The following is a 25755-nucleotide window of genomic DNA, read 5'->3' on the forward strand; positions in this document are numbered from 1 at the left end:
ATACCTTTTTGATGAAATGTCCAAGTTCAGATGCAGTTATGAGCACATGAATTGATGGTAAATGTAACCCCCCCCCCAAATCATAAAGACCCAACATTTCTTTTGGTGGTCCCGAGAAACCCCAATCCCAAGTCCATACATGTCCAAACATAGTATTTTTGTCCCAGCGTTTATCACTTATTCTAGTTTTCTCACTTGGTTTGACTGAGTATTGAGTGAGGCAACTATTTTTTAATAAAATGATCACAGTGTTCTGAAACATTATGAGTAGAGATGAGCGAACCGGGTTCGGGTTCGAGTCGATCCGAACCCGAACGATCAGCATTTGATTAGCTGGGGCTGCTGAACTTGGATAAAGCTGTAAGGTTGTCTGGAAAACATGGATACAGCCAATGACTATATCCATGTTTTCCACATAGCCTTAGGGCTTTATCCAAGTTCAGCAGCCACCGCTAATCAAATGCCGACTTGAGCATGCTCGAGGTTCGCTCATCTCTAATTATGAGACATTTCTTTACTATATATACACATGAGAAACCCCAAATAACAAAATTAGAGCATCCAAAACTTACATGGCCCATTAGATTATGTTCTCATCTGCATTGTGGTTTCTGTTTATAGCTATTACCACTGGGACCCAATTGGCTTACAATTGGATCTGATGTTGCGTCATTTTGATGGTAAGACAAGTACTTCAGGCAGCACTAGTCTTTCAATAAAATTTGATAGAACCCTTGACATAGGCTTTGGATGTCTCTGTGAACTGTTTTATTTACTGACTTTATATGAATAAATATTAGAGATGAGCGAACCAAATCTTATTAACTGAAATTTGTTCTGAACTTTGCAAAAAGTTTGGTTTGGTATTGAATCAAACTTTATGCAAAGTTTCGAACAAATTTGTAAAGATAGCAGGCCTCACATTAAAATACACATAAAAAAAAGGGTATGCTCACTTGTCAACACTCCCCTGGTGTCCTCCTACAGGTCTCCAGTGTCTCCAGCCACCTCCAGTCCGCTCCTCCAATCACTGAGTGAGATAGCATAGGGCAGCAGCCACTGATTGGCTAAGTGGGCTGTCAGTCCTGAGATAAGAGTGACAGCTCACTCAGCCAATCACTGGCCATGGCGCTGTTTTGTCTCAGTCAGTCAGTGACTGGCTGAACGGGCAGTCACTCTCATCTTGGGAGTGACAGCCTGCTTAGTCATTCACTGACTGAGACATTGCCATGGCCATCGATTGTCTGCACGGGCTGTCGTTCTGTAAGCAAGAGTGACAGTACGCTAAGGCAATCAATGATTGCCTGAGCAGGCTGTAACTCCTAAGATGAGAGTGACGCTGACTGACTGGGAAGGAAGTGCGTCGCAGACAGTGATTGACTGAGTGGGCTTTATCTCTTATCTCAGGAGTGAGACCCTGTTCAGCCAATCACTGTCTGTGGCACTGTCCCATCGCAGTCAATGACTGACTAGATGGGAGATGGCTGCTGAGACTGGAGAAGGAGGACACTGATGATTGACTTTGTGAACTGCAATAAAACAGCTAAACACCTTCAATGGTTTAAGGTGCAGTTAAAATGAACCCTTCAAAGTTTGGTGAACCTGCCTAAGTGAACTTTTGAAAAGCTTGTTCATCTCTAATAAATCTACATTTCTAAATACATTGCATTTGTTATTACAAATTACCAAGTGTTCAGTAAAACTGCATTCACACGTTCAGTTTTTTCCCTGGTCCGTAAATGTAGTCTGCAAGCTAGCTCCATGATCTGTGCAAAACCGTCTGTGTTTACATCCATTTTGCATCTGTTTAGCGTCTGTGTTTTTAACAGATCTGTTTAAAGCATTTTAAATTACACTGATTACATAACATGCATCCGTGTACATCCGTGAAAAACACGGTTCTAATTGATTTCTATGGGGAAATCCATGCCTTGTTTCAGTTCCGAGTTATGACAAGTACTATTTTTAACCCCTTAACGACGCATGACGGGTATACCCGTCATGCGGCCATTAAGGCTAAACAGAGAGGGTTCCCGTGGTGAGCCCTCTCAGCAGGCCGTGGTCCCCGGTTGCTATGTGCAGCCAGGGACCGCAGGCATTAGCCGCTGCAACCGGCTAATCAACTATTCAAATGCAGCTGTATTTGAATAGTGTATGTGCCCCATGTCCCTGGTGTCTAGTGAGGGATCTCCCCCCCGCAATGCGATAGCGGAGGGGAGATCCGTTCTAATGAACCGGCAGGGGCTCAGCGTCGTAATGACGCTGATCACAGCTCGACAATCTATTTAGATGGTCTGCAGCAGCCCATTATAATAAAGCAATGATCTGATGGATCGGTGCTCTGTTATATACACAGCATTGATCTCAATGGGAGATTAGTGCTGTGTATATAGAAGTCCCCCTGAGGGCTACTAATTACTGTATGTGGAAATAAAATAAAGTGTTTTTATTAATAAAAAATCCCCTTCCCTAATAAAATCACCCTCCTTTTCCCATTTTATAAATAAAAAGAAATAAACATGTTTGGTATGGCCGCTTGCGTAATCACCCAATCTATTAATTCATCAAATTCCTGATGTTGCACGAAAAATGGCATAAGCGCAAAAAAAAGTGCAAAATTGCGCACAAAAAATGGCACCTCAAACAGCCCCATAGACCAAAGGATAAAAGCACTATACGCCTGGGAATGGAGCGATTTTAAGGAACTTATATTTGTTAACAATCGTTTGAATTTTTTACAAGCCATCAAATAAAATAAAAGTTATACATGTTACATAGCGTTGTAATCATAACGACTGGAGGAACATATATAACAAGTTAGTTTTACCATAGGACACATGGCGGAAAAACAAAGCCCCCCCAAAGAAAAAGGACTTTTTTTTTTTTCAATTTCACCGTAAATATAATTTTTTTCTGGTTTCGCAGCATATTTTATGGAAAAGTTCAGCCTGTCATTGCAAAGTACAATTAGTGACGCAAAAAATAAGGGCTCATGTGGGTCTGTAGGTGTAAAAATTAGCCCGGTCCTTAAAGGGTTAAACAGAACACATTGGAGACCGGTAAAAACACTGAATATGTGAATAGTCCAATACAAAGCAATAGCCTATACATTTTTTCCGTGTGTACTGACAGCTTCACGGAACGTGTGAATACAGCCTAAGAGATTGTATTCATTTATAGGATGTTTTGTCTGTGTTCTTGTTGAACAGAGGCGACTGCTTTATCTTTAACTAGCTTATGTTTACTCTCAAATACACTAATCCATATTTAGAGGAAGTTCTATACTCACACATTTACTCATTACACAATGACTGACACTTCATGAACTTGAAGTATCTAATCTGATTTCATGCTTAATTAGAAGGGAACTAGGTAATCCATGTAAATAAAGCTCAATGTAATGATGAACATAATCTCAGGTGATTTTCTCCCACTGTTATCTATTAATAGTTATTATTTTACTCTGGGCAAGTAGAAGACACCTATATTCTTTTATCTACCAGTATAAATTGTTATCTGTCACTTACCTAATCATTGACTAGAAACAGCCTGCCCCTGCTCTGACAGTGCTTAAAGTAGAAGTCCACCATAGAACACCATTTTGCATTTTAATTTAAAGAGTCACTGTCGTTAGAACTTTCTAAATCTAAATCATCAGTAGATGTGATGCAGAGCAAGTTTGCAATTTACATTCATTATTTATTTTTTAGTTATCATGGAAAATACAGCACTTCCTGTTTCCTGACTTTTTTTTCTCACCCCCCCCCCCCCAGGAAACAGGAAGTCTTATGTATCCCACACCATCTGAGCGCTCACAGAGAGAAGGCAGTCATGTGACTGATAAACACATTGAGCCGTGACTCTCTGTACTGGCTGGAATTCCTGGGTTTAGTCTCTTTTTTTAATCAGCGCAAGTCAGAAAATCTGCCTTCAGGAGACTGGACCTGGATTTCTGGTAAGTTCAGCTCTGTTTTACAGCATGAGAACAACAACAAAAAATAATGAATGTATATTGCAAACTTGCTTTATATCATATATACTGTTGGTTTAGATTTTGAAAGTTATAACCACAGTGGCACTTTAAAGAGGACCTGTCACCCCCTGTGCCGGGGTGACAGGCTCCCAACCCCCCGCTAGAGCCTCCTATACTTATCTGATTGCGCCGGGTTCTGCTTCTTGATATGGTCCAGTGACGGAGATTTCAGCGCCTTAAGCCCGGCGCGCACGCTCCTAAGATGAGTCTGATGCCCATAGAGAATGAATGGTGAGTCCGACGCTCCATTCATTCTCTATGAGCGTCGGACTCATCTCAGGAGCGTGCCGGGCTTCGGGTGCTGAAATCTCCGTCACCGGACCGTATCAAGAAGCGGGACCCGGCGCGATCAGGTAAGTATAGGGGGGTCTAGCGTGACAGGTTCACTTTAAGCAGTTCAACATTTCTGTGCTGAGTAATTTTTACAGGGGAGGGGGGGGGGGGGTCTAATTACTAATGCCCCCCACAATCATGAGAAAGGGGACCTGGGTCTCCTCTTAGAATGGAGTGGCAGGGTACTTAATTCATTCTCTATGGGAGCCAGGGAAACAGCTGTTGCAGCCACAAAAATGAACTAATATGTAAGACTTTTTCTCTGCAGGCCGTAAAGGACTGTTTTATACATTAAGAAATTAATAGCACTTACATGACATATGTATAATAAACAACATAAAAAAGTGCATTGCTTTTTTTACTTAAAAATTGCTTTTCTCGTAATCACATTTCATGTTAGGGTAAAACATACAGCAAACATGCAAAGAGTAAGAGATCTTACCTATAATAAAAAGAATTTCCACTGATATATCACTAACAGTTGTGCTTCTTGTTGATGATAGGTCATCGTTGTCTACAAAGGATACATTGTAAGGTACAGTAACAGCAACATAAAACGTTGCTAATAATATAAGCCAGTCCCAGGCAGCTTTAAAAGTGCTAAAATGTAAAATGATGAACTTTGTTTTTTTTGCATCTGAAACTTTATATTCGGGAATTGCTGGTTTATCTACAAAAACATTCTGCAAAACAAAAGAAGAGCATAAAATAAGATATTTGTATGCATCAGTTTTAAAAGGCATAATATAATGTTGCCCCAGGGTACTTTCTACTTGCAATGTAAAAACGTCCTTAACCCCTTAGCGTCCCATGACGTACCTGGTACGTCATGGTGCCGCGGGGGGTGTTCAGAGCGGGGTCCCGCCGGGATCTGCAGCCTGGCAGTGCCTCTATTAGCCGACGCGGGTCCCGTTGCCGCGCCGGCTAATTAAGCACTTCAATGCAGTTGTCAAACCTGACAGCTGCATTGAAGTGCTTTGTACTGCACGTCCCTGGTGTCTAGTGGCACGGATCTCCCCCCCGGAATCGCATCCGTTCTTCTGGCCGGCCCGGGTCTCAGCGTCGGAATGACGCTGATCCAGGCTCGGCAATAGATTGCTATGGCCTGCAGCAGGCCATAGCAATCTATCACCAATTACAATGATCTTTGCTGTGTATATACACAGCATTGATCTCTATGAGAGATCAGTGCTGTCTATATACAAGTCCCCCAGGGGTGCTTCTAGTTTATGTAAAAAAAAAAGTAAAAATGTGTCCCCTCCCCTAATAATTTAAGACTGGTGTACGAGTACACTGGTCTTCATAAATGTCCCCTATAGTCTTAATCTGCAGGCAGTGGTGTTAAAGGGATTGTGTCATGAAGCAAAGAAGGTAAAATAAGACGTGCACCACATACATATATGTAAAGGAGAACAAATGCGCTGTTTTTAGTAAACTTCCTGAACTGCTTTTCTCCCTCATGTTTCCAATCACTTCCTTCTTTTGCCATTTTCCAGTGCACACACTTTTCCAAAATCCCCCTTGCTTGCATGTGAAGTGAAAACCAACTGACAAAACTAATTGAACAGATAAGTAGACTGCATTTGACTGACCCAGCTTAGTTAATGCTTAGCATCTTGTGCACAAAAGGGATATATCAGCAGGTTAGATTTCTCTAACTTGCTTATAGTTTTAATTTAAAGGAGTTGTCCAACAAAAAAAAAAAATCTTTCAAATCAACTGATGTCAGAAAGTAATATAAATTTGTAATTTACTTCTATTTAAAAATCTCAGGTCTTCCTATACTTATAAACTGTTGTATGTCCTGCAGGAAGTGTTGTATATTTACATTCAGAAACAGTGCTCTCTGCTGACATCTCTGGCCGAGTTAGGAACTGTCCAGAGCAGTAGCAAATCCCCATAGAAAACCTCTCCTTCTCAGGACAGTTCCTGACTCGGCCAGAGATGTCAGCAGAGAGCACTGTGTCTGAATGTAAATAAACAACACTTCCTGCAGGACTTATCGTAGCTTATATGTATGGGAAGACATGAGATTTTTAAATAGAAGTAAATTACAAATCTATCTAAATTTTTGACACCAGTTGATTTAAAAGAAAATAATTTTTACTGGAAAACCCCTTTAAGTTACACCTTTAGGCTATGTTCCCACAATGAGATCCCAGTGGGGGAAGATGTCTGTCTTGTAATATTTATAGCCACAAATGATGATCATGATTATTTATGGCTGTCAATTTTAAGAGCTGGCCGCCTTCCCTCTTGATGTTCTTGTAGTGGAACATCATTCATTATATTATTTTATGGTCAATCATAATTATATTAATTTCATCCCTTTTCCATTTTAAAAGGAACTTGTCACCAAAACATTGCTATGTAATCTATAGAAATCATGTTTTAGAGCAGGAAGAGCTGAGCAGATTAATATGTAACATGTTGACTGCTCATTCTGTGTTAAGGAGTCCAGTGGGCGGTGTCACTCAATGGTCTGGACTCATGGAAACATTAGAGATTTCAATTAATAAATTACAAGTTACAATACTGAAATTTTTCCCATAAAGATATATATCAATCTGCTCAGATCCTTCTGCTCTATGACATGATGCTGATAGCTTAGGTAGCATTTTCATGGTGCCAGGTTCCCTTTAAATGTCAGATTTTTTTTTAATTGCTGTCACATATTTGGCTAATAGAAAGAGGTTATTTTTGTTTATTTTACAAGATAATTAGAAGATGAACTGTTAAAAAATTTATAAAAAGACAGGATTCTTGCGTTGCAATGCCTAATGGAGCAAAAAAAATATTTTTTTTTTGTTTGTAGTATTGATCTTTGCAAACATTGATGCATATGAGGGTACGTGAGGTCACATCTTATTAGCCTTATAAAGCAATTGTACTCTATGTTTTACCACTTCTGTTGTTCTTATCAAAATGTGTGACTCAATAATCAACTGGGTGTTCTAAGTTCTGATCGGATAGTGTATAAAAAGTGTAGTGCCTTCCCCTGTCGGTAGCACCCAACTGGTTATTGAGTCACATATTTCTAGTGGGAATAACACAGAATCGCAGAGCTTTAAAATATGGGATCCAAAACTGGGCATTGCATGTGTTATTTAAACAGCAAGGCCAGGAGTGTTCACAGCTGTGTGTGCACACGTTGTTACTATTTAAAAAAAAAACAACAACATAAATATATATTATTTTTTTTTACAATATGTGCATGGATTGACATTTTCCATAGACTATATTATAGCACATTTTTAGATTAAAAAAAAATACGCCCACCTTTATAAATAAATAAATTGGCCTATTACCATTTTTGTGGTGCCCTATTTCTAAATATCTAAAAATGTTCCTAGGTTGTCTATATATTAAATGCTGCATTTAGATGTAGACAGGGAGATTTTTGAAGTCTTTTAGGAAAGTGCAGGAATTGACAATCACTGCTCAGCTATGTGGCTCAGTCTCCAAATAATAATCAGCTTTATTTCCTCGCACTAGAAGATCCAAACAGAGTTATGACAGCTGAGTGCCAAGTTCCACGCATTTAGCCTATGGGCATTGTGTTTAAGATTGTATGTGTGTTGGTATGAAATTGTCAAATGGACTGCAAAGGCTCCCGCTAGAGCTGTTACTGACTGCTTATTGTTATTTTCTACTTACATGTGGAAGCAGATGTCAACTCAATACATTGTCTAGATAGGCAAACTTCCCTTCATTAAGCCCAATAAACAATTTTATCTTAATTGACATTAAGCAGCAACACATTGAAAGAAATACTGCCATCTGGAAAACATCTCGGAAATCTAGGATGCTAACAGGCCCTTTAACATTCATATTTGGATGTGCAGGCCTTTCATTGTAAGACTAGTGTCAGTGACACAGTAAGACATTTCACAATAATTTATTGTCAGCTACACAGTTTGCATACATATATTGCCAGGATAAAACAAACATTAGTATGAATTACGCTATTATGCTAAAAAAGATATGGCAGTATAATCTATAGTATGAGGCCTGTGTCAGCTAGCAGTGCCTTATGAAGAAGTAGCAGTCACTAGCATTAATTACTCTTTAGATGATTACCTGTCAAAAGGTAAAGAAATACAGAGAATACAATTTTCCTCTTCACTTAAATTACGTAATAGCTATGCTCCCATTACGGCCGTCATTATCAACAGACAGATCCCATTTCGCGCTAAAATCCCATAGTGGGAACATAGCCTACATCTGCATTGCAGTCAGACTACAGTATAGGCATTCGTTCTCACTTGAGTTCTCACTCGGTAAATGTTGAGTGAAGGCAGCCATTTTGTTATATTGGTGATAATGATTGGGATCTTTATTAGTAGCCATCTATATAACGAGATGGCTGCCTTGCCCCGCTATGTTCCCAAAGAAGGAACATAGCCTAAAGGGGTACTCTGGAGAAAAAAAAATTCTTTCACCAATAAGTGTTAGAACGTTGTCCAGATTTATAAATTACTTCTAAAAAATCTCCAGTCTTCCAGTACTTATCAGCTGCTGTATGTCCTACAGGAAGTAGAGTTTTGTTTCCATTCTGACACAGTGCTCTCTGTGTCCATGTCAGAAACTATCAAGAGCAAGAGAGGTTTTTTATGGAGATTTCCTACTGCTCTGCACAGTTTCTGTGAAGAGCAGAAGTGGTGAAGGGAGCACCGTGTCAGAATAGAAAAATACACTACTTCCTGGAGGACATACAGCAGTTGAAAATTACTGGAAGACTTCAGTTTTTTTTTTTTTTTAATATAAATAATTTATATTAATACACAACTTATGTGCAGTGCAGTTAGAATCCCGGCCAGAGTGTATACACATATTAGCGGCCGTACAAAAACATGACATGTCAGTTCTGTGCGGCCACTATACATTGAATAGCATCTGCACAAGCTGGACAGATAACACAATGGAGAGTGCAGCTCCTGCCCCACTCTCCATTGTGTTCAATGGTAAATTGGGAATGCGAGTGCACACGGATGCGCTCGCATCCCAATTCAGCACAAATGAAGATCATCTTCACTAACACTGGATGATCTTCACTAACATCGGCCGTTCTGAGACCTGGCCGAGTCACAGACCGGCCGGTGTTTCACATTGTGTGAGCATGGCCTTAGGTTGCAAGAAGCTGTGCAGGACTATGCAAGTATTGGCCAAAATGAATAATCTTCGGAGAGTAAAATAAAATAACCCTTAATCATAGGCATTCAGTCTTGGTGCCAAACCTGGGAGGCCCATTAATTTTTTTGCTTTGTGACCCCCAGATGAGAAATGGCTGCACATTTAAAGCTCTGCTTTGGCATCCCCATCTTTAAAACCTGGGTGGGGCGGGCGATACAAATATTTTCAATTAGATCCCCTCACCTCAATGTAAGTCGCTGGCAAGCATGATGACTATGCATCTACTGATCATATTAAATGAGCTGTTATGAACATACTGATATAGTGACAGCAGTCTGTGCCGTTTTTAATGAAAAGCTCTTTGTATGTGTAGTTTATCCTCTCAAACCCTAATGCGGAGCTCAATATAAATATTAACTTCTTACTTTATTAAGCTTTAATTTGTTCTTTTCTCTCCTTTGTAGATGACCAGAGATGTGATAAAGGACAGCCCGACTGCGTCTTCTTGCTGCCTCAAAATGTGACCCTGCTTTTCCTCTGTTTCTGTATTTTTCTGTAGAACAAAAGTAACAAGCAATTAAATATCACCACATGTAACTTTAACCTTTTGGAGCTGTATCTCTATGACACCCTTTAAAAATGTAATAAAATATAATGACAGACTTCCTTATTGTTCTAGCACAAAAAAAAACAGATCTAAGAATTCTGGAAAATCTGAATTGAACTGGATTTTTTGAGAACAAATCTGGACACTGAAGAGTAGGGTTATTATGAAGATAATCACACATTAATAAACTATTGTATTAAAATGACTTGAAACAGCTGTATATGCAACATTTAGCATACAGTACCATCTGATTTTAGGGTGTCAGAAAGAAAAATTCTACATAACTTAGACCCCTGCTTACGCTGTGTGACAATATTATTCCTCAATAATTTCCCTTACTTTCATATACTAGCTCTTACACATAATGCCTTTTCTCATTATAGGTATGTGTCCATCCAGGGGTATTAGGGGTATTCCCTTAAAAATAATTTTTGCATCAACTAATAGTCCACTTAAAGCTTTCTATCGTTGTAAAATCAACTTATGATGCCTTCTGCACCATTTTGCTGCTTTCTGTGTGGACTCATCCCCCTGGAGGCATAAAATTATCTGAACTGAGTCCTCTCTGACCTGCTCCTTCCTTCTGGCCTCCACCTTCTTTGTGGGGGATCAAGTGTCCTCCTTCTCTTCAATAGGCAGGGTTAGCTCTTCTTCAGACCCTGCCCACTGAAGAGAGGGAGAGCATGTGATACACTGAGATTCCTGCAGCAAGAGCTCTCTACCAGGGAAGAGCAGCTTCAGCTCATTTGTGATGTGTTAATTCACTGTGTGCTGCACCTAAACTCTGCTGTTCCCCTTCTCTTCTTCTCCCCTGCATGATCACTTATCTGCTCGCCCCTCCCTAATCTCCTTCCCACAAACTGTCTCCTCTGTCTTCTTGAATTTGCAGCATGAGAACTTGCATCCTTACTTACTCACTTGCATCCTCTGTCAGTCCTCTCCCCCCCACCTCCTTCTCTCACTCTGTGTACCTCACAGTACAGCCATGCTTGCTAGATAGTGTTGCAGGAGTATTGCCATGGGGTGTTGCATGAGTTTTGCCAGGAGGTGTTGCATGAGTTTTGCCAGGAGGTGCTGCGTGAGTATTGCCAGGAAGTGTTTGAAGTCTTTTAATACTATATTTTATAATGATTTCACAAATTCCTATTGAGGGTGCGTTCACACCTACAGGATCTGCAGCAGATCTGCGGCAGATTTAATGGTGCAGATTTGATGCTGTGTTCAGTTATTTAGATGAAATCTGCTGCGGATCCGGTACGTGTGAACGTGCCCTGACAGGGATTGGTCTGTTCTGACAGGGCAGCTTTTAGTTGCTTCAGATGCAATGCTGTGTTGTTTACTATAAAATGTAGTAATACATGGACATGGACAAATTAAGGAGAAGCATTGCATGATGGGAAATGTAGTTTCTTGGCCAGTACTATCTTGGATATAGACAGGCTCATAGAAAACCTTGTGACTCACAAACGGTGGCAGCTTGAAAGATGGCAGATGGCTCAACATACTCAGGGGACTTGGTGAGTAAGACCAGCTGGGTTTGGAAGCATTTTATTTTTTTAGCCTTGGGGGGAATACCCCTTTAAGTTCCAATTTCTCATTATAAACTTTTTTCTCCTCTCTGCTTTTCTAATAATCTTTTTGTCTTTGCTTTTGTACAATATCTTCTCAGTGCAGCAGCAGCAGCGTTTTGTCACTGACAAGCTCTGTGCACTGCTAATAGTCTCCTCTCTCTCTCTCTGCAGACTGCGTCGTGCGGTCATGTGACCGCTCCTCTTAAAGTAATCCCGGTGACACACGGGGGTGGGCTAGTGCAACATCCCTGCTGATTGGATGCGTTCCGGGCATCATGGGAAAGCGCTTTTCCTGCCCAGAACACTTCCTGCTTTCTAAAATGGCGTCTGCCATTTTAGAAAGCAAGAATAAAGAATTCGGAGCTGACTTCCAAAAATTCAAATCCGATCGGACTCGGACTTTTGGAAAAATCCGAACCGGATCCCATACCGGCTGAACTGGTTCGCTCTTCTCTAATGTTTATCCATAAGGGAAAATAAGGAAATACATATCTGTATATACCAGTAGTGTCACCATGCAGTGATTTTTGCTTGTACTGTCCATACTAAAGCAACAGACTTAAAAACAGACAAGAAAGTTGTCCAGTGTGACGGATATGCTTTAAAACAATTGCAAGGCTGGGTGCCATCTAGTCCGATAAGCACACAATCAAAATATTGACTAAATACTAACCAAAATACTGTGTTATGTCAACCTAAGACCACTCTAACAATGCTCCATTCATCTGCACCTAACTAGATGCTCCCTTTCATAATTTTTTTTATATTAAACTTTATTTTATTTTTTTTGACTATTTTCCATCAATTAGTAGCAAAAAGAAAACAAACCACATATGAACATCCAAGTATAAATTAGAAATCACAACTTATAAAACAACCTTATATCCCCTCCCCCTCCCTTTCATAATTAATTGTCTACAGGTTTCACATGGGCTTCACAGGCTCCTTTTTTGCATGTTCGCGTTTCCCAGGAAACAATGCACCTAGGATTTCACTGCATTTAGCGATTGAATCGGCAGCCGGCAGTGTTATCTTTGGCTGGTCTTCCTGAGATCAGTGATCTGCTTCTCTTAAGGTTTCAAATGGTACTGTTTTCTTATGTTTTGATCACGGGTCAGGAAATAAAAACCTGGTAAAAATGCTGGTATCCTGGCAGTTGTGTTATGAAGTTATTGACAGTGCGGTTTTAACAGGTCAAATTCATTTTTAAATTGTTTCACCTGTCGCCTGTGTCATTTGCGATAAAAAAGATGTATTTTTGTGATGCTGATTTTGTTTCATTATTCAAAACATGATAAGAATGTGACAAAAAAAACACACTGTGTGAAACCAGCATGGACCATGAAAAGCATGAAAGGCATTTTTTTTTTTAATAGGTTTATATTGAAACTTTTTCCTAGTTTTGTTTCTATAGCCTCTACCTCTTCTTTCTTTCTTCAGCTTGTGCGAGCTGATCCCACCCATCCCTACTGCTTTCTGTATGACTGAGCGGAAAGTACATTGGACAAAACTATCTAAAATATCTGTGATCTTTTTTTGTTTAATAAATTATTGCATTCAGTCTTGATTTGTTATTATATAAAAAAAAAATATTCTACAGGCTTTTCTTTACTACGACTGTTGTTATTCAACACCACCAAAAGAGCTTGAATAGTTGATATATTACTTTATATATGCTGTATATGTATGTGTGATATTTTCAGATCAGTAAAACAATGAAATATTACAGGCAGAAAAAGTATAGAATCTGCAGTGAAATGACCTGATAAGATTAAATGATGTGGGCAGGAAGCCTGAAATTTACATATATAGTTGGGATACGTTAACTGCATGAAAATGTTTGAATCTAAATCCATATTATTTTCACATGTAAGTGTCCTTTTAGATTAAAGCAAGATTTTAAGTGGAGTAGATGTTCTAGGAATGGCATATTCCTATTCATTTTACAGTGGTTCCTTTCTCTAATAAGCTTAGACAGAACATCTCACTGGGATAAAAATCATATAAATGGATTTATAATTTTAGACTAGTTTAGCACAATACTTAATAGAGCGGAAACAATTTTGAGATAGCACCACTGGGTGTATAAAGAAATACACTGGATGAGAAAAAGAAGTTTTCATCTTCACTTCCGTTCGAACCAAATTATGCTGAGTGACCTTATGCTGACAATTTAATTAAAGAATAAAAATTTCACGTCTCCCTGTGGAGCTAAAAATACTGTACAATAATGATTTATAGTAGATTTTTGATTTTGTTAGTTATGGAATGCAAACTGTTAAGCTTTGGCTTCATGAAAAATAAGAATAAGAATTTGCAGTTACAGGCTATGTTCCCACAATGTCTTTTTTGAGCTGTTTTGCATCCTTTTTTTTAATTCCGATCATGTGGGCACCAAAATGCATAAAAACTGTGCCAAAATGCATCTGCATATAACAGATCCGCTTTGGCACCAAAATAAGGACAATCCAAAAAATGGGCACAAAAAAGGCCAAAAAAAGACATTGTTGGAACATAGCCACACCCAGGTCCTGGTACTGTAAAATGCACATGCTGGTTGGGGGAACCATGTTACAAATTTTAAACTGGAATCTAGGAGCTTCAAGTTAAATGTCTCGTTTTAAAATATACTGAAAAAAACCCCACTAGAAACACACTCTTGTTTTTGCTTGCTTAGAATTGCAGTATTGTTGTAGAATGAATGTAATATGGGCCTCTTTAGCAAAAATAAAATAAAATATATATATATACTTGAAGTCCATAAAAACAATATTATTATGAAGTATAATAAAGTATTTGTGGGGTATTTCAGTTTCCTAATAGATAATTTTGAATTTAAAAAACCATATACACGTAACATAAAATTCTCTAAGCAATTCTAGTAAGTGGAAATGTATTCTATTGTAATTTTTATGTCTATGCTGACAAAGGGTTTCAAAACATAGACATTATTGGCAGATCATTTAGTTATGCCATCAGTACCTAAAAATATATTATTATATACAGAACTGCAGTTCTTGGGGGTGTACACTTCCTGAACTGATCCCTCACTTTTGTCACAAAAATGTATCTTTGGGGTGCATTCACACGTACAGGATCTGCAGCAGATTTGATATCAATGTAACAAAATAACAGAACACAGCATAAAATCTGCACCATATCTGCTGCGGATCCTGTACGTGTAAACGCACCCTGAGGGTGGGTTCACACGTACCATAATCGTAGCAGATTTTTAACATTGCGAGTTCCGCACTGTAAGTTTGAATAGGTTTATATATTTAAATTCCACTGTGCGTATAAAAAGTGCCATCCCCCTTAACCCACCAGTGAACTCTTTAACCATCCGCGCTCAGGCCTGCTTCTGTGGCTTCCCTAACGTCCCGCTCAGCCAATCAGCAACTGCGTTGGGACAGCGCACTGTTTGGCTGAGCAGGGAATAAGGGAGCTGGGAGCCACAGAAGTAGGCCGGAGCATGGACAGGTAAAGTATTCACTGGGCCGCAGCAGGTTAAGGGGGATGGCACTTTACATACTCGCAGTGTAATGAAAATTGTGACTATGTAAACCTATTCAAATTGACAGTGCCAGGAAACTCAGTGGAACTTGCAGCGTCAAATCCAATGTGATTCCCGCACGTGTGAACACACCCTTAGATTAGAAAGATTTTGCGTCTACTGAGAAATCAAGCTACATGCTGCTCAAAGTCTGTGGATAGGGTAAAAGGAGAAGAAGGAGAAGATACAGTGAAAGAGACTGAGACATACTGTATAAATGCTCCAATCTGTAGTAAAGTGTTCTATTACCACTCAATGCTACACACAGCTACACATCTGATATATCATGTCCTCCATATTGCTGTTGCTTTTGAGAGTGACTTCATCACTGTGATGATACTGTATAACACTTTACTAAACCCTGTAGCATATCTGTCTATCTATCTCTCATTGCAAACTACTCTCCCTTCTGCACTGCTGCTATTTTTATAGACTTCCAGGGGGAAGTTGCCCCTAGCAACCAATCAGATTCCACTTTTCATTGCTCACAGACTCTTTGCAAAATGAAAGGTGGAATCTGATTGGTTGCTAGGGGCAACTGAGCCAGTTTCACTTTACACCATGTTTGATAAATTCCCCCCCCAATCTGTCACATAAGTAACGAGTTTTAGTTCCTACAAAGCAGATCACATATGTGGTCAGCCGTCTTGTACAGTGATGTTTTCCAAGGAGGCAAACTCTTTCTCATTGCATCTTTTTAAATTGGCTCCAGATTTAGGTCTCCTTCAAGAAGTCTCTCTCTCCAAAGACTTCCTTTCTTACAGTGCTCCCTGACTGCTCATGTAGCACAGAGCTAACTGGGGCTAGCTCTATGATATTTTTGTACGTAATAATTATGTATCTTGGACCCCTACTGCTTCACTCATTGCAGCTCCTTCTGGTCCACTATTGCTCTCAGATGGAACTGCCCACTCAGCAAATTACTGGCACCAATGCAGCCAGTGATTGGCTGACTGGGCAGGTATTGCTGAGACATCTTGGGGGAGATTTATCAAACATGGCGTAAAGTGAAACTGGCTCAGTTGCCCCTAGCAACCAATCAGATTCCACCTTTCATTTTCCAAAGAGCAATGAAAGGTGGAATTTGATTGGTTGCTAGGGGCAACTGAGCCAGTCTCACTTTACACCATGTTTCATAAATACCCCCTTGTCTTGGAAGCAAGGGGAATAGATGAACAGTGTGGTACCAGCAGCATCTGCAACAGGAGCAGCAGGAGACATCATCACAACATGTAAACATTTTATTTTACTTTTTTTTTGGGGGGGGGGGGTACCTGAATATGCTTTTAAGCAGCCCAGGTTGTACCTTGTACTCTTTACTGTCTTCTCTACTGGCTAGAGTCAGTGAACACAACAGTTATAGGCCTTTCATCTGGCCGATTATCGCTCATTGTAATAAACACAATGACAATGATCATCGGCTGATCATTGATTTAGGTTTGGACCTATAATCGACGGGCACCAACTGTGCATCGCTATGTGTAACAGCGATGCCTGGCCGGCAGCTGATGGTTTACAAAGTGTATACATTACCTATCCATGCTCCAGTGCTCCTCTTGCGGTCTTCTTCTCCCCGGGTCTTGCGCGCTGCAGCTTCAGAGAGCCCTGTCTGAACTGACAGGCCGCTCAGCCAATCACTGCGGCCAGTGATTGGTTGAGCGGCCTGTCAGCTGAGACAGGCCACGCTGAAGCTCCAGTGCTCGGGACCCGGGGAGAAGAAGACTGCAAGAGGAGCCCTGGAGCATGGAAAGGTAATGTATACCATTTAAGCAAGGGCTGCAAGGACATCGGTAATGATGTCCATGCAGCCCTTGTAAAACAATTTTTAGTCCGTGTAATAGGCCCAGTAAACTAGATCGGTGCTCGTTTACTGTTATGATCTGGCCCCCATTGGCCTGTGTAATAGGACCCTTAGTGTGGTTCAGCAAGTTTGCTTATCAATACTTACTTGTTAACGCTGTGTGCCCAAGATGATTGCAGCTACCTCCACTTCCTAACTGAGATCAAAATGATATCCCGCTGAGTCCCATCTCAGTCAGTGAGTGATTGGCTGTGGGGGCTATCAATCTTGTTGGGATGATAACCCACTCAGCCAATCACTAACTGAGACAGCACTGTGGCCAGTGTTTGGCTAAGCTGGCTTTCACTCTCATCTCAGAAATGACAGCCCACTCAGACAGTCATTGACTGAGACAGCAGCACAGCCAGTACTTGTCTGAGCCGGGAGGTAGATTAGCATTTATTGTCACTCACTGTGCAAGATTTAGGATGTTATTAATATGGTGATACCAAATACACATTTGTTTTTATATTTTATATTTAATGCACAAATAGTTGTTTTTTTCACTTTTATTAGTCCCACAAGGGGATTTCAATAATAGACTGCACTAATATTGTAGTGCAATGAATTGTGCCTGGCAGCATAATGCCATGGCCAATACCTGGCCATACTTGGCCATGCAGGAGGGGAGGGCAGACTCCTGTGGCAGACCCATTAGGCCCCTAGTGACCATGTAAACACATTAGCAAACCTTCAGGAAAGAAAATCTTCTGCTCTCCTAATACTTAGAACTTAGAACATGCTGACAGCTGGGCTTCCACAATCCTGGCCCAGGACATTCATGCTGTTTTATTCAAGTGCAACATAAAGCGGCAGTGGGCTAGAATAAGGCCTCTTTAATGATCACCCTAAGGGTAGCTTCACACACCGCATCACAGCAGATTTTCTGCTGCGGATCCGCAACGGATCCGCAGCAGATCCGCAGCTGAACACAGCATCCGCAGCTCAACACAGCATCAAATCTGCACCATTAAATCTGCTGCAGATCTGCTGCGGATCCGGTGTGTGGGAAGGCACCCTAAAAAGGTATATACATCTTAGGTTATGCCCTGTTTAGGAAGTTAAGAAAGGAAGTTAAGGAAGGACACATGTGTAGATAGGTATGCCATAATTTATGATGCCATAATTCAATGCTTAATCTTATATAATTTATGTTCTGTATTTAAACATATTATATTAAATGAATTGTACACAAACCTTCTTTTTTATCTTCTTGTGCAATCTTTACTTTTGTGTCTGTAATGTCCTTAAAGGAAGCCAAAAATAGGACCACATCTCCTTTTTCATTCTTTATAGGAACAATATCTAGTAGGCACCAGAAAGACGTACCTAAAAGTTGCAAAAAAGAAGACAGATTATTTAATGGTAGCACAAAGCTAAAGCAAAAAAGTACAAATCTAGAGCTGCAACTAATGTAATTTTAACCAAATCTTATTGGAAAGGTCAATAGTCAAGAAACCACAGCTGTTCAGTGAATGTAAATCTGCTTGTCTCATCGGATAGAGCTTAGCAGCGCTCCTCTTTGTGGAAGTAAAGCATTGATTTAAATGCAAAATTTATCTGCTGGGATCATTAAAATGCCTTAATGAAGCTTCTTATTACTTGGAAATTACACTTTTGCTTTGAACCTCTTATTGATCATAGTCATCCCATTCCAAGTGAATATTTTCAGGATGCTGGGTTTGACATGTACAGTTTGCTATTTACAGTGCATGTCTGTCTCGGAATTAATTAGAAAGTTGTCTTGCTCTCATCAGCCTGCTGCACAAGACCTAATGTCCACTATATCCGTGTAACTAATTCAGAAAGCTGAAACAAATTTGACTGCTACTTTAAATAGAATCCTATTCAAATGCTTAAAACACAGCTTTATTTGTAAAATGTTAATAAGAACTCTTGCACTGTGGGGGGGGGGGGGCACTAAGACAAATCGAAAGCAGACTTAATGCAGATATTATTTACATATTATTAGTGATTATATATATATATATATATATATATATATATATATATATATATATATATATATATATATATACACATATATTTAAGAGCCCCATACGGCAATGTTCACACACAGTAAAATAAATTTAAACAAATCAGTAAAAGGTCCACAGCCGCTATTGACTGAGGCATCCACAGGGTTAAACCAGAGAGAATGCCATGGTAACCATTGGCAATGCTGCAATTGCATTGCAGGGTTGTCGATGAACTACTGGGGGACTCCCCTCCCCTGTCAACCCTGTGAGCTCCATGACGCTTCTAACTGGGGCATCTACCTATCTTGAGTTGTGGCTGAAGCACAGCAGTGATTGACAGCTGGCTCCCATTAGTGATCCAGCTTTGCTTCTGAGCCCACCCGATCGCCAGGGTCCTTCAGCAGAGGACGGCAGAGTAACTTAGGAGTTTTGCAATGTATCCTGCTGCTCTGGCCAAATGATAGATACGTTTTTTTTTTTTTAATTGTTTAATGATACTAGGCCAGACATGTGAAACATTATTTTTGGCCTGCCTAGGAAACCACTCAGCAGTGTCCCGGCACCAATCCCCGCAGCGGCTCTGATCTCTCTCCCTCCAGCAGCAGCTCACCTGCGGTACCTGCATACTTTGTGGGTGATGCTGCTAGGGAGGGAGAGAGAAGTCACGACCGTTTGTATCAGCCGGCGACCATGGGAGGCGCCGGCACTGACGTCCGCTGGACCCCGCTCAGCTCTCCATAATACCCCAACTCCCCTTCCCTACCGAGCGCACTCTGAGTATAGCTGCAGCCCTCCCTCCCCCTGGCTCAGCATTGGGCAATGGTTCCCGGAAGGAGGGTGCAGGTGCTATGGGTCCTCGGTGTCAGGGGCGCAATCGCCGCATAGCACCCGCACCCGGGTATTATGGAGAGCTGAGCGGGGTCCGGCGGATGTCACGTGGTCGCTGGCTGATACGAACGGCCGTGACTTCTCTCCCTCCCCAGCAGCATCACCCACCGGCGGGTGCTATGGGGCACCCCCGGGCACCCCCATCATCTCCTCTCTGCCCCCTCCATCTCCTCTCTGCCCCATCATCTTCTCTCACCCCCATGACCTCCTCTCACCCCCATGACCTCCTCTCACCCCATCATCTATTCTCTGCCCCCTCCATCTCCTCTCTACCCCCATCATCCCCTCCTCTCACCCCCATCATCTCCTCTCACCCCCATGACCTCCTCTCACCCCCATGACCTCCTCTCTGCCCCCTCCATCTCCTCTCTACCCCCATCATCTCCTCCTCTCACCCCCATCATCTCCTCTCTGCACTCTGACAGTGCCAGGAACGCTGCAGGCCACTCTGAAAGTTCCACATATGCTGCTTGTGCGTTTCAATAAATATCAAGGTTGGCCCGCGAGTTTGTCCAAGTTTTTCATTTCGGCCCACTGTCTATTTGAGTTTGACACCCCTGTACTAGTCTGATACTGTATTTTCTGTTCTGTAGAGATTACTTGTTTGTTATGAGCAGGATAATAATGGGAAGTGACAGCTATATATAGATAACACAGGTTTAGGTGATGGTTATAACGTTCCTTCCCGGACAATGACTACTTCAGCTTTCCCATTAAAGTCAACAAGTTTCTTCCAGTCTATTGTTTCATATGGTACATGTGACTGGTGTAAAGCATACCACATCTTTAATTGCCACCTCTATAATAATATGCAAAAAATGCAATAGAAACACAATCAGAAGACAAACATTAGAAGAAAGCTTGTTTCAGTATCTGGCTCCAATCAGGAAAAATATCTAGGTGACATGTATACAATAAAAATAAATGTCTGTGCATCCATCTGTCCCCCCTGTCTGTCCTCTATAGACTACAGAACACCTCAACCATTTGACTCTAAATTTGGCCCACAGATACATTGGGTGCCCAGGGAGGTTAGAGGGATCGTCCCATCCTTGCCAGGTGGACAGGAGATGAAGGGGATGGGGAAGACCGCCCCATAGAAATGAATGGGAGAATCTCCACACAACACACACAGGTGACATCATTAGAGCTGCATGTCTCCCCAGCAATGCACAGATGAGGAAATTATCCTCAGCCAGAGCTCTACAGACATGAATGTGCACATCCAAAGCATCACAGTCACAGATATAACAGCCATTTCTGTTGGTAGCCCAGGGGGAAAGGCTTGGGGAAAAATAGGCCCATAGAAATAAATGGTAGAATGTTCTGGAGATCAGATTTTACCTCACAAAGATGCTCTTAGTTTCTGACCACACCCCTCCTCTCTCTCTTACTTCAATTTGGCAAAATGCCTCCAAATAAAACTCCCTTATCTTTCAGGAAATCTCGCATGGCCATGAGAAAAACTGCATCACGAGCTGCAGAGACTCCTCAGCAAACTTAGGCACAATTTACATTAAAGGGGTTATCCAGTGCTACAAAAACATGTCCACTTTTGCACCACTCTTGTCTTCAGATTGGGTGGGGTTTGAAACTTATTTCCATTGAAGTAAATGAGCTTAATTGCAAACCATAACTGAACTGAAGACTAGAGTGGGGCAAAACTGGCCATGTTTTTGTAGCACTGGAAAACCCCTTTAACAGTGCAAACAGTCGCAGTACATAGGGCTCTTTCCAATTTCCCTGTAAACAAACAAAAAATGAGGGCATACATTGGCCTCCTGGGTATTTTGGGGACAAATCAAATGAACAAACTTTATACCCAGGCAGCGCTGGGTACATTTTCTAGTATTACCTAAAGAAGAGCTGTGATGCAGCCTGTTAACCCTTTCCCACACGAGGACGTAACTGTACGTCCTCGCGCGGATGGGGGTGTTTGGAGCGGGGCTGCGTGGCGACCCCGCTCTGAACCGCCGCGGTCCCGGGTGCAGCATGTAGCCCGGGGCCCCGGCTATTAGCGGGCACGGTCCGATCGCCGTGCCCACTAATTAAGAGCAGCTCTTCCCTGGTGTCTAGTGGGGAGATCGCTCCCTTGTGACGTTGTCACGGAGGAGCGATCTCTGTGACCGATGCCGGCCGGGGTCTGTGCTGTAATGGCACTGATCCCAGCTCGGCATTCAGTTGCTTCCGGCTGCAGCAGCCGGAAGCAAACGAGTACCGATCTGGTCGATCTATGCAGCATAGATCTGAATGAGAGATCAGTGCACTTATACTAGAAGTCCCCCATGGGGGCTTCTAGTATAAGTGTAAAAGTTAAAAATAAAGTGTCATTATTAATGAAAAGCCCCCTCCCCTAATAAAAGTCAGAATCACCCCCCTTTCCCCATTTTATAAATAAAAATAAATAAATAAACATGTTTGGTATCGCCACGTGCGTAATCGCCCAAAATATTTACTTATCACATTCCTGATCTCGCACGGTAAACAGCGAGAGTAAACAGCCAAAAAATCCCAAAGTGCAAAATTGCGCATTTTTGGTCGCATCAAATCCAGAAAAATTGTAATAAAAAGCAATAAAAAAGTCACATATGCGCAGTCAAGGTACCGATAGAAAGAACACATCATGGCTCAAAAAATTACACCTCACACAGCCCCATAGACCAAAGGATAAAAGCGCTATAAGCCTGGGAATGGAGCGATTTTAAGGAACATATATTTGTTAACAATGGTTTGAATTTTTTACAGGCCATCAGATACAATGAAAGTGATACATGTTGCATATCATTGTAATCGTAACAACTTGAGGAACATACATAACATGTCAGTTTTTCCATAGGACACACAGCGTAAAAATGGAGCCCCCCCCAAAGAAAAAGAATTGTTTTGTTTTTTTCAATTTCACCGCGCATATAATTTTTTTCTGGTTTCGCAGCATATTTTATGCAAAAATTCAGCCTGTCATTGCAAAGTACAATTAGTGACGCAAAAAATAAGGGCTCATGAGGGTCTGTAGGTGTAAAAATGCAAGTGCTATGGCCTTTTAAGCACAAGGAGGGAAAAACAAAAAAACGCAAAAACGAAAATTAGCCTGATCCAGAAGGGGTTAAATCTCCAGGTCAGGAAAGATTTTCTTTGCTATATTTTACAGAGCTTCTGATTTAGACATTGGCTGCAGTTGCAGGGGTGATATCCCTACAGGCAAAAGATTAATGGTGTATCTAATCAATATGAAATCAAAGTTTGTCATGGGAAAACCCCTTTCATCTTCTTTCTTTTCTTTCATTTTATAACAGGCTACATTGCTGTGACAACAGCAGGGAAAATGTAATGTATAAAGAAAACATCTATAGATTGAGAAATTGACATATAAATCATTATCATTCTATTGAAACGAATAGTGCAATATGTAATGTGGGCTCATTTATGGTATGACAACATTAAGGCTATGTTCACACAAGGTTTTTTTTTTAGGCAAGAAAATACTTTTTTTTATATAATTACAGCAGATCATGATAATTTCCACCTCCAAATGATGTCCAGAAATGCAGCCACAATCAAACATTGTGCAAACATAGCCTAAGGCTGATTTCACATAATATGGGCACATTCTTTAATTCAATTTATGTAATTTAAACCTGTAGTCACCATTGCTTTTTGGGGGGAATTTATCAAACTTGTGCTTGTGTACTTTGGGAAAAAGGAATTTTGTACAAAAACCAAGCTGTTTGAGCAAAGATCTGTGCCTTTTTCCTGAAGTACACACTGCTCACCTCAAGGGGGAGCAGGGGGTGTGTGGCAAGGTGGGGAAGAGGTGTGAACTTCCCCCACACCTGATTTATAATAATTTAGGCCTGCTGGAAATCGTGGCAATAACTGACACCATTTATGTGCTGCTATTTTTATGCCCCCCCCCCATATTTTTATTTCTTTTTTATCTTTTTTTTTACAAGTTTATCTCATTATCTCTTTTTTTTTAGAAATATTTATTTTGGTGGCAATGCTTCTGATTTTCACTCCGGAAGTGAGCAAATGTCTTGCAATTAGTTTTGAGAGGATTTGCTCAAGTCAGCAAAAGGATTTGCCTCAATTAATTCATCTCCAATATGGCTTTACATAGGAGCAGGGACTCCTGTCAATGGACAGGAGTCCCTGCTCCTATACTCTGTGGCAGAGGTCCCTACTCCTGGCTTATACACTGCTCTGTCACATTTGCTTGGCTGGGCACACAGCAGAATGTTGTAATTGTAAGCAGCAATGTATTGGGCAGGACTGCTTGCCTCCAGGTGACACACATTTGTAGAGCCAGACAAATGTAACATGGTAAAGCATATAGTTCATATTAAGGAATATGTATTCCTTTTTTTGTACTGGTATATATTCCTAGTTTAGAGCTAGTCACACTGACCACAAAAATTGCTGGCCCATAAAACAAAAAACCTACTTCATTATTTTATTAACTTTTTTTTATAGCATTATTTATATTTTCTAGAGGGCTTTTTTTTGTTAGGCCACCTTACTGTTTGAGATATGAGGCTTCACATAGTAATTATCATTTTGGTTGGTCACGCTTAGGTTCCATTTATTTTCTTTGCTAATGGGATTGCCATATCATTTGCATACCATTTATTGAACAAGGTTTTACTATGTAGGTAAGATTTGTGCTGTGTGGTCTGTAGAGGATAATATGATTCCTTCTGCCACGCTGTGATACAAACATCTTTGTTGATAAAATATGTTACCTCTTTTGAAAATGGCTATCATCAATCTTTTTCATTACCATTTCCATCTGAGCCATGACAAATCAGTCACTGCTTGTTGAAGTGGGATGTTCTAAGTTATTATACCATGTAGACAAGAATAATAGCAGTAATCCAATTGCAAACTATATAGATAAGATGTTAGATTTATTAGACTGATAAACAAGTCACGGAGGAACATTCTGACAAAGCTGGTGCTTTAGTAGAAATATTTTCACCGGGGTATATTGTTTTAGTATTGTATCGGGAGATTTACTCTATTTATAATTTTCCATTGTGGTAGGAAAATTATTTATATACACTGTATGGCCAAAACAATGAGTAAATCCCTTCTAATTAGTACATTTGCCCATTGAAGCCAATTCCATTGCTAACAAGCACATAGGATCAAGTAGCAAACGTTCAGTTTTAGTGACTTTCAATGAGGTAGGTCACATAGGAGGTCATGTTTCCAAGTCTGTTTGTCAAATTTCTGCTCTGCCAGAGCTGTAATTGTCATTGCATGGTGGAAACATCAGCTAAGACACAAAGCAGTAGACCATACAGGCCCAAAGAACATGACCGCCAATTACTGAAGTTCACACCGAGAAAAAATTTAAATAAAACATTCAGTGGTGAATTGCAAACTGCTCTTGGAAACAATTTCAGAATAAAAATTGTTCAACAGGAACGTCATAGGTTAAGTCTCACATGTCTGAGCATTGCTGCATAAGCCTTCGATCCCCATATATATTGCCAAGTGTTCCGGCTTGAATGTGTGTTGCAAATAGTATTCTTTGGTGGAGGAGGAATAATGGTAAGGAGCTCTTGAATAGAAGGACAATATGGGGTTATGTTATTTATTCCTGTTTCTATTCTGCAGTACTGTATTGTCAACATTTACATAACAATTTCTCTATTCTAGACACACACTAGGGTCAATGGTAAGCAGTGGTGAAGCTACCATGATGGCAGGCCATGCAACAGCTACGGTATGCCATCATGGTATGCCACTTTCAGAGCCCCCTCCCGATTACAGCAGCACCACCATCCTGGGAGGTGACAACAACCCCCCTGATCAA

The 25755-nt window shown here is 40.7% G+C and overlaps 1 protein-coding gene across 1 annotated transcript in view; it reads right to left on the minus strand.

The window, feature by feature from the left end:
- KCNH8 (potassium voltage-gated channel subfamily H member 8) overlaps nt 1–25755 on the minus strand; it is a 200926-nt gene that overhangs the window by 103040 nt on the left and 72131 nt on the right. Inside the window, exons 4-6 of the mRNA XM_069959709.1 lie at nt 18268–18399; nt 9925–10052; nt 4809–5049 (exon numbers count right to left, since the gene is read on the minus strand). Of these exons, the coding sequence (XP_069815810.1) occupies nt 4809–5049; nt 9925–10052; nt 18268–18399 (501 nt within the window). The remainder of the gene's footprint in view (nt 1–4808; nt 5050–9924; nt 10053–18267; nt 18400–25755) is intronic.

This window comes from Dendropsophus ebraccatus, chromosome 2 (genome assembly GCF_027789765.1).
Source record: "Dendropsophus ebraccatus isolate aDenEbr1 chromosome 2, aDenEbr1.pat, whole genome shotgun sequence".
In the NCBI taxonomy this organism is placed as follows: Eukaryota; Metazoa; Chordata; class Amphibia; order Anura; family Hylidae; genus Dendropsophus; species Dendropsophus ebraccatus.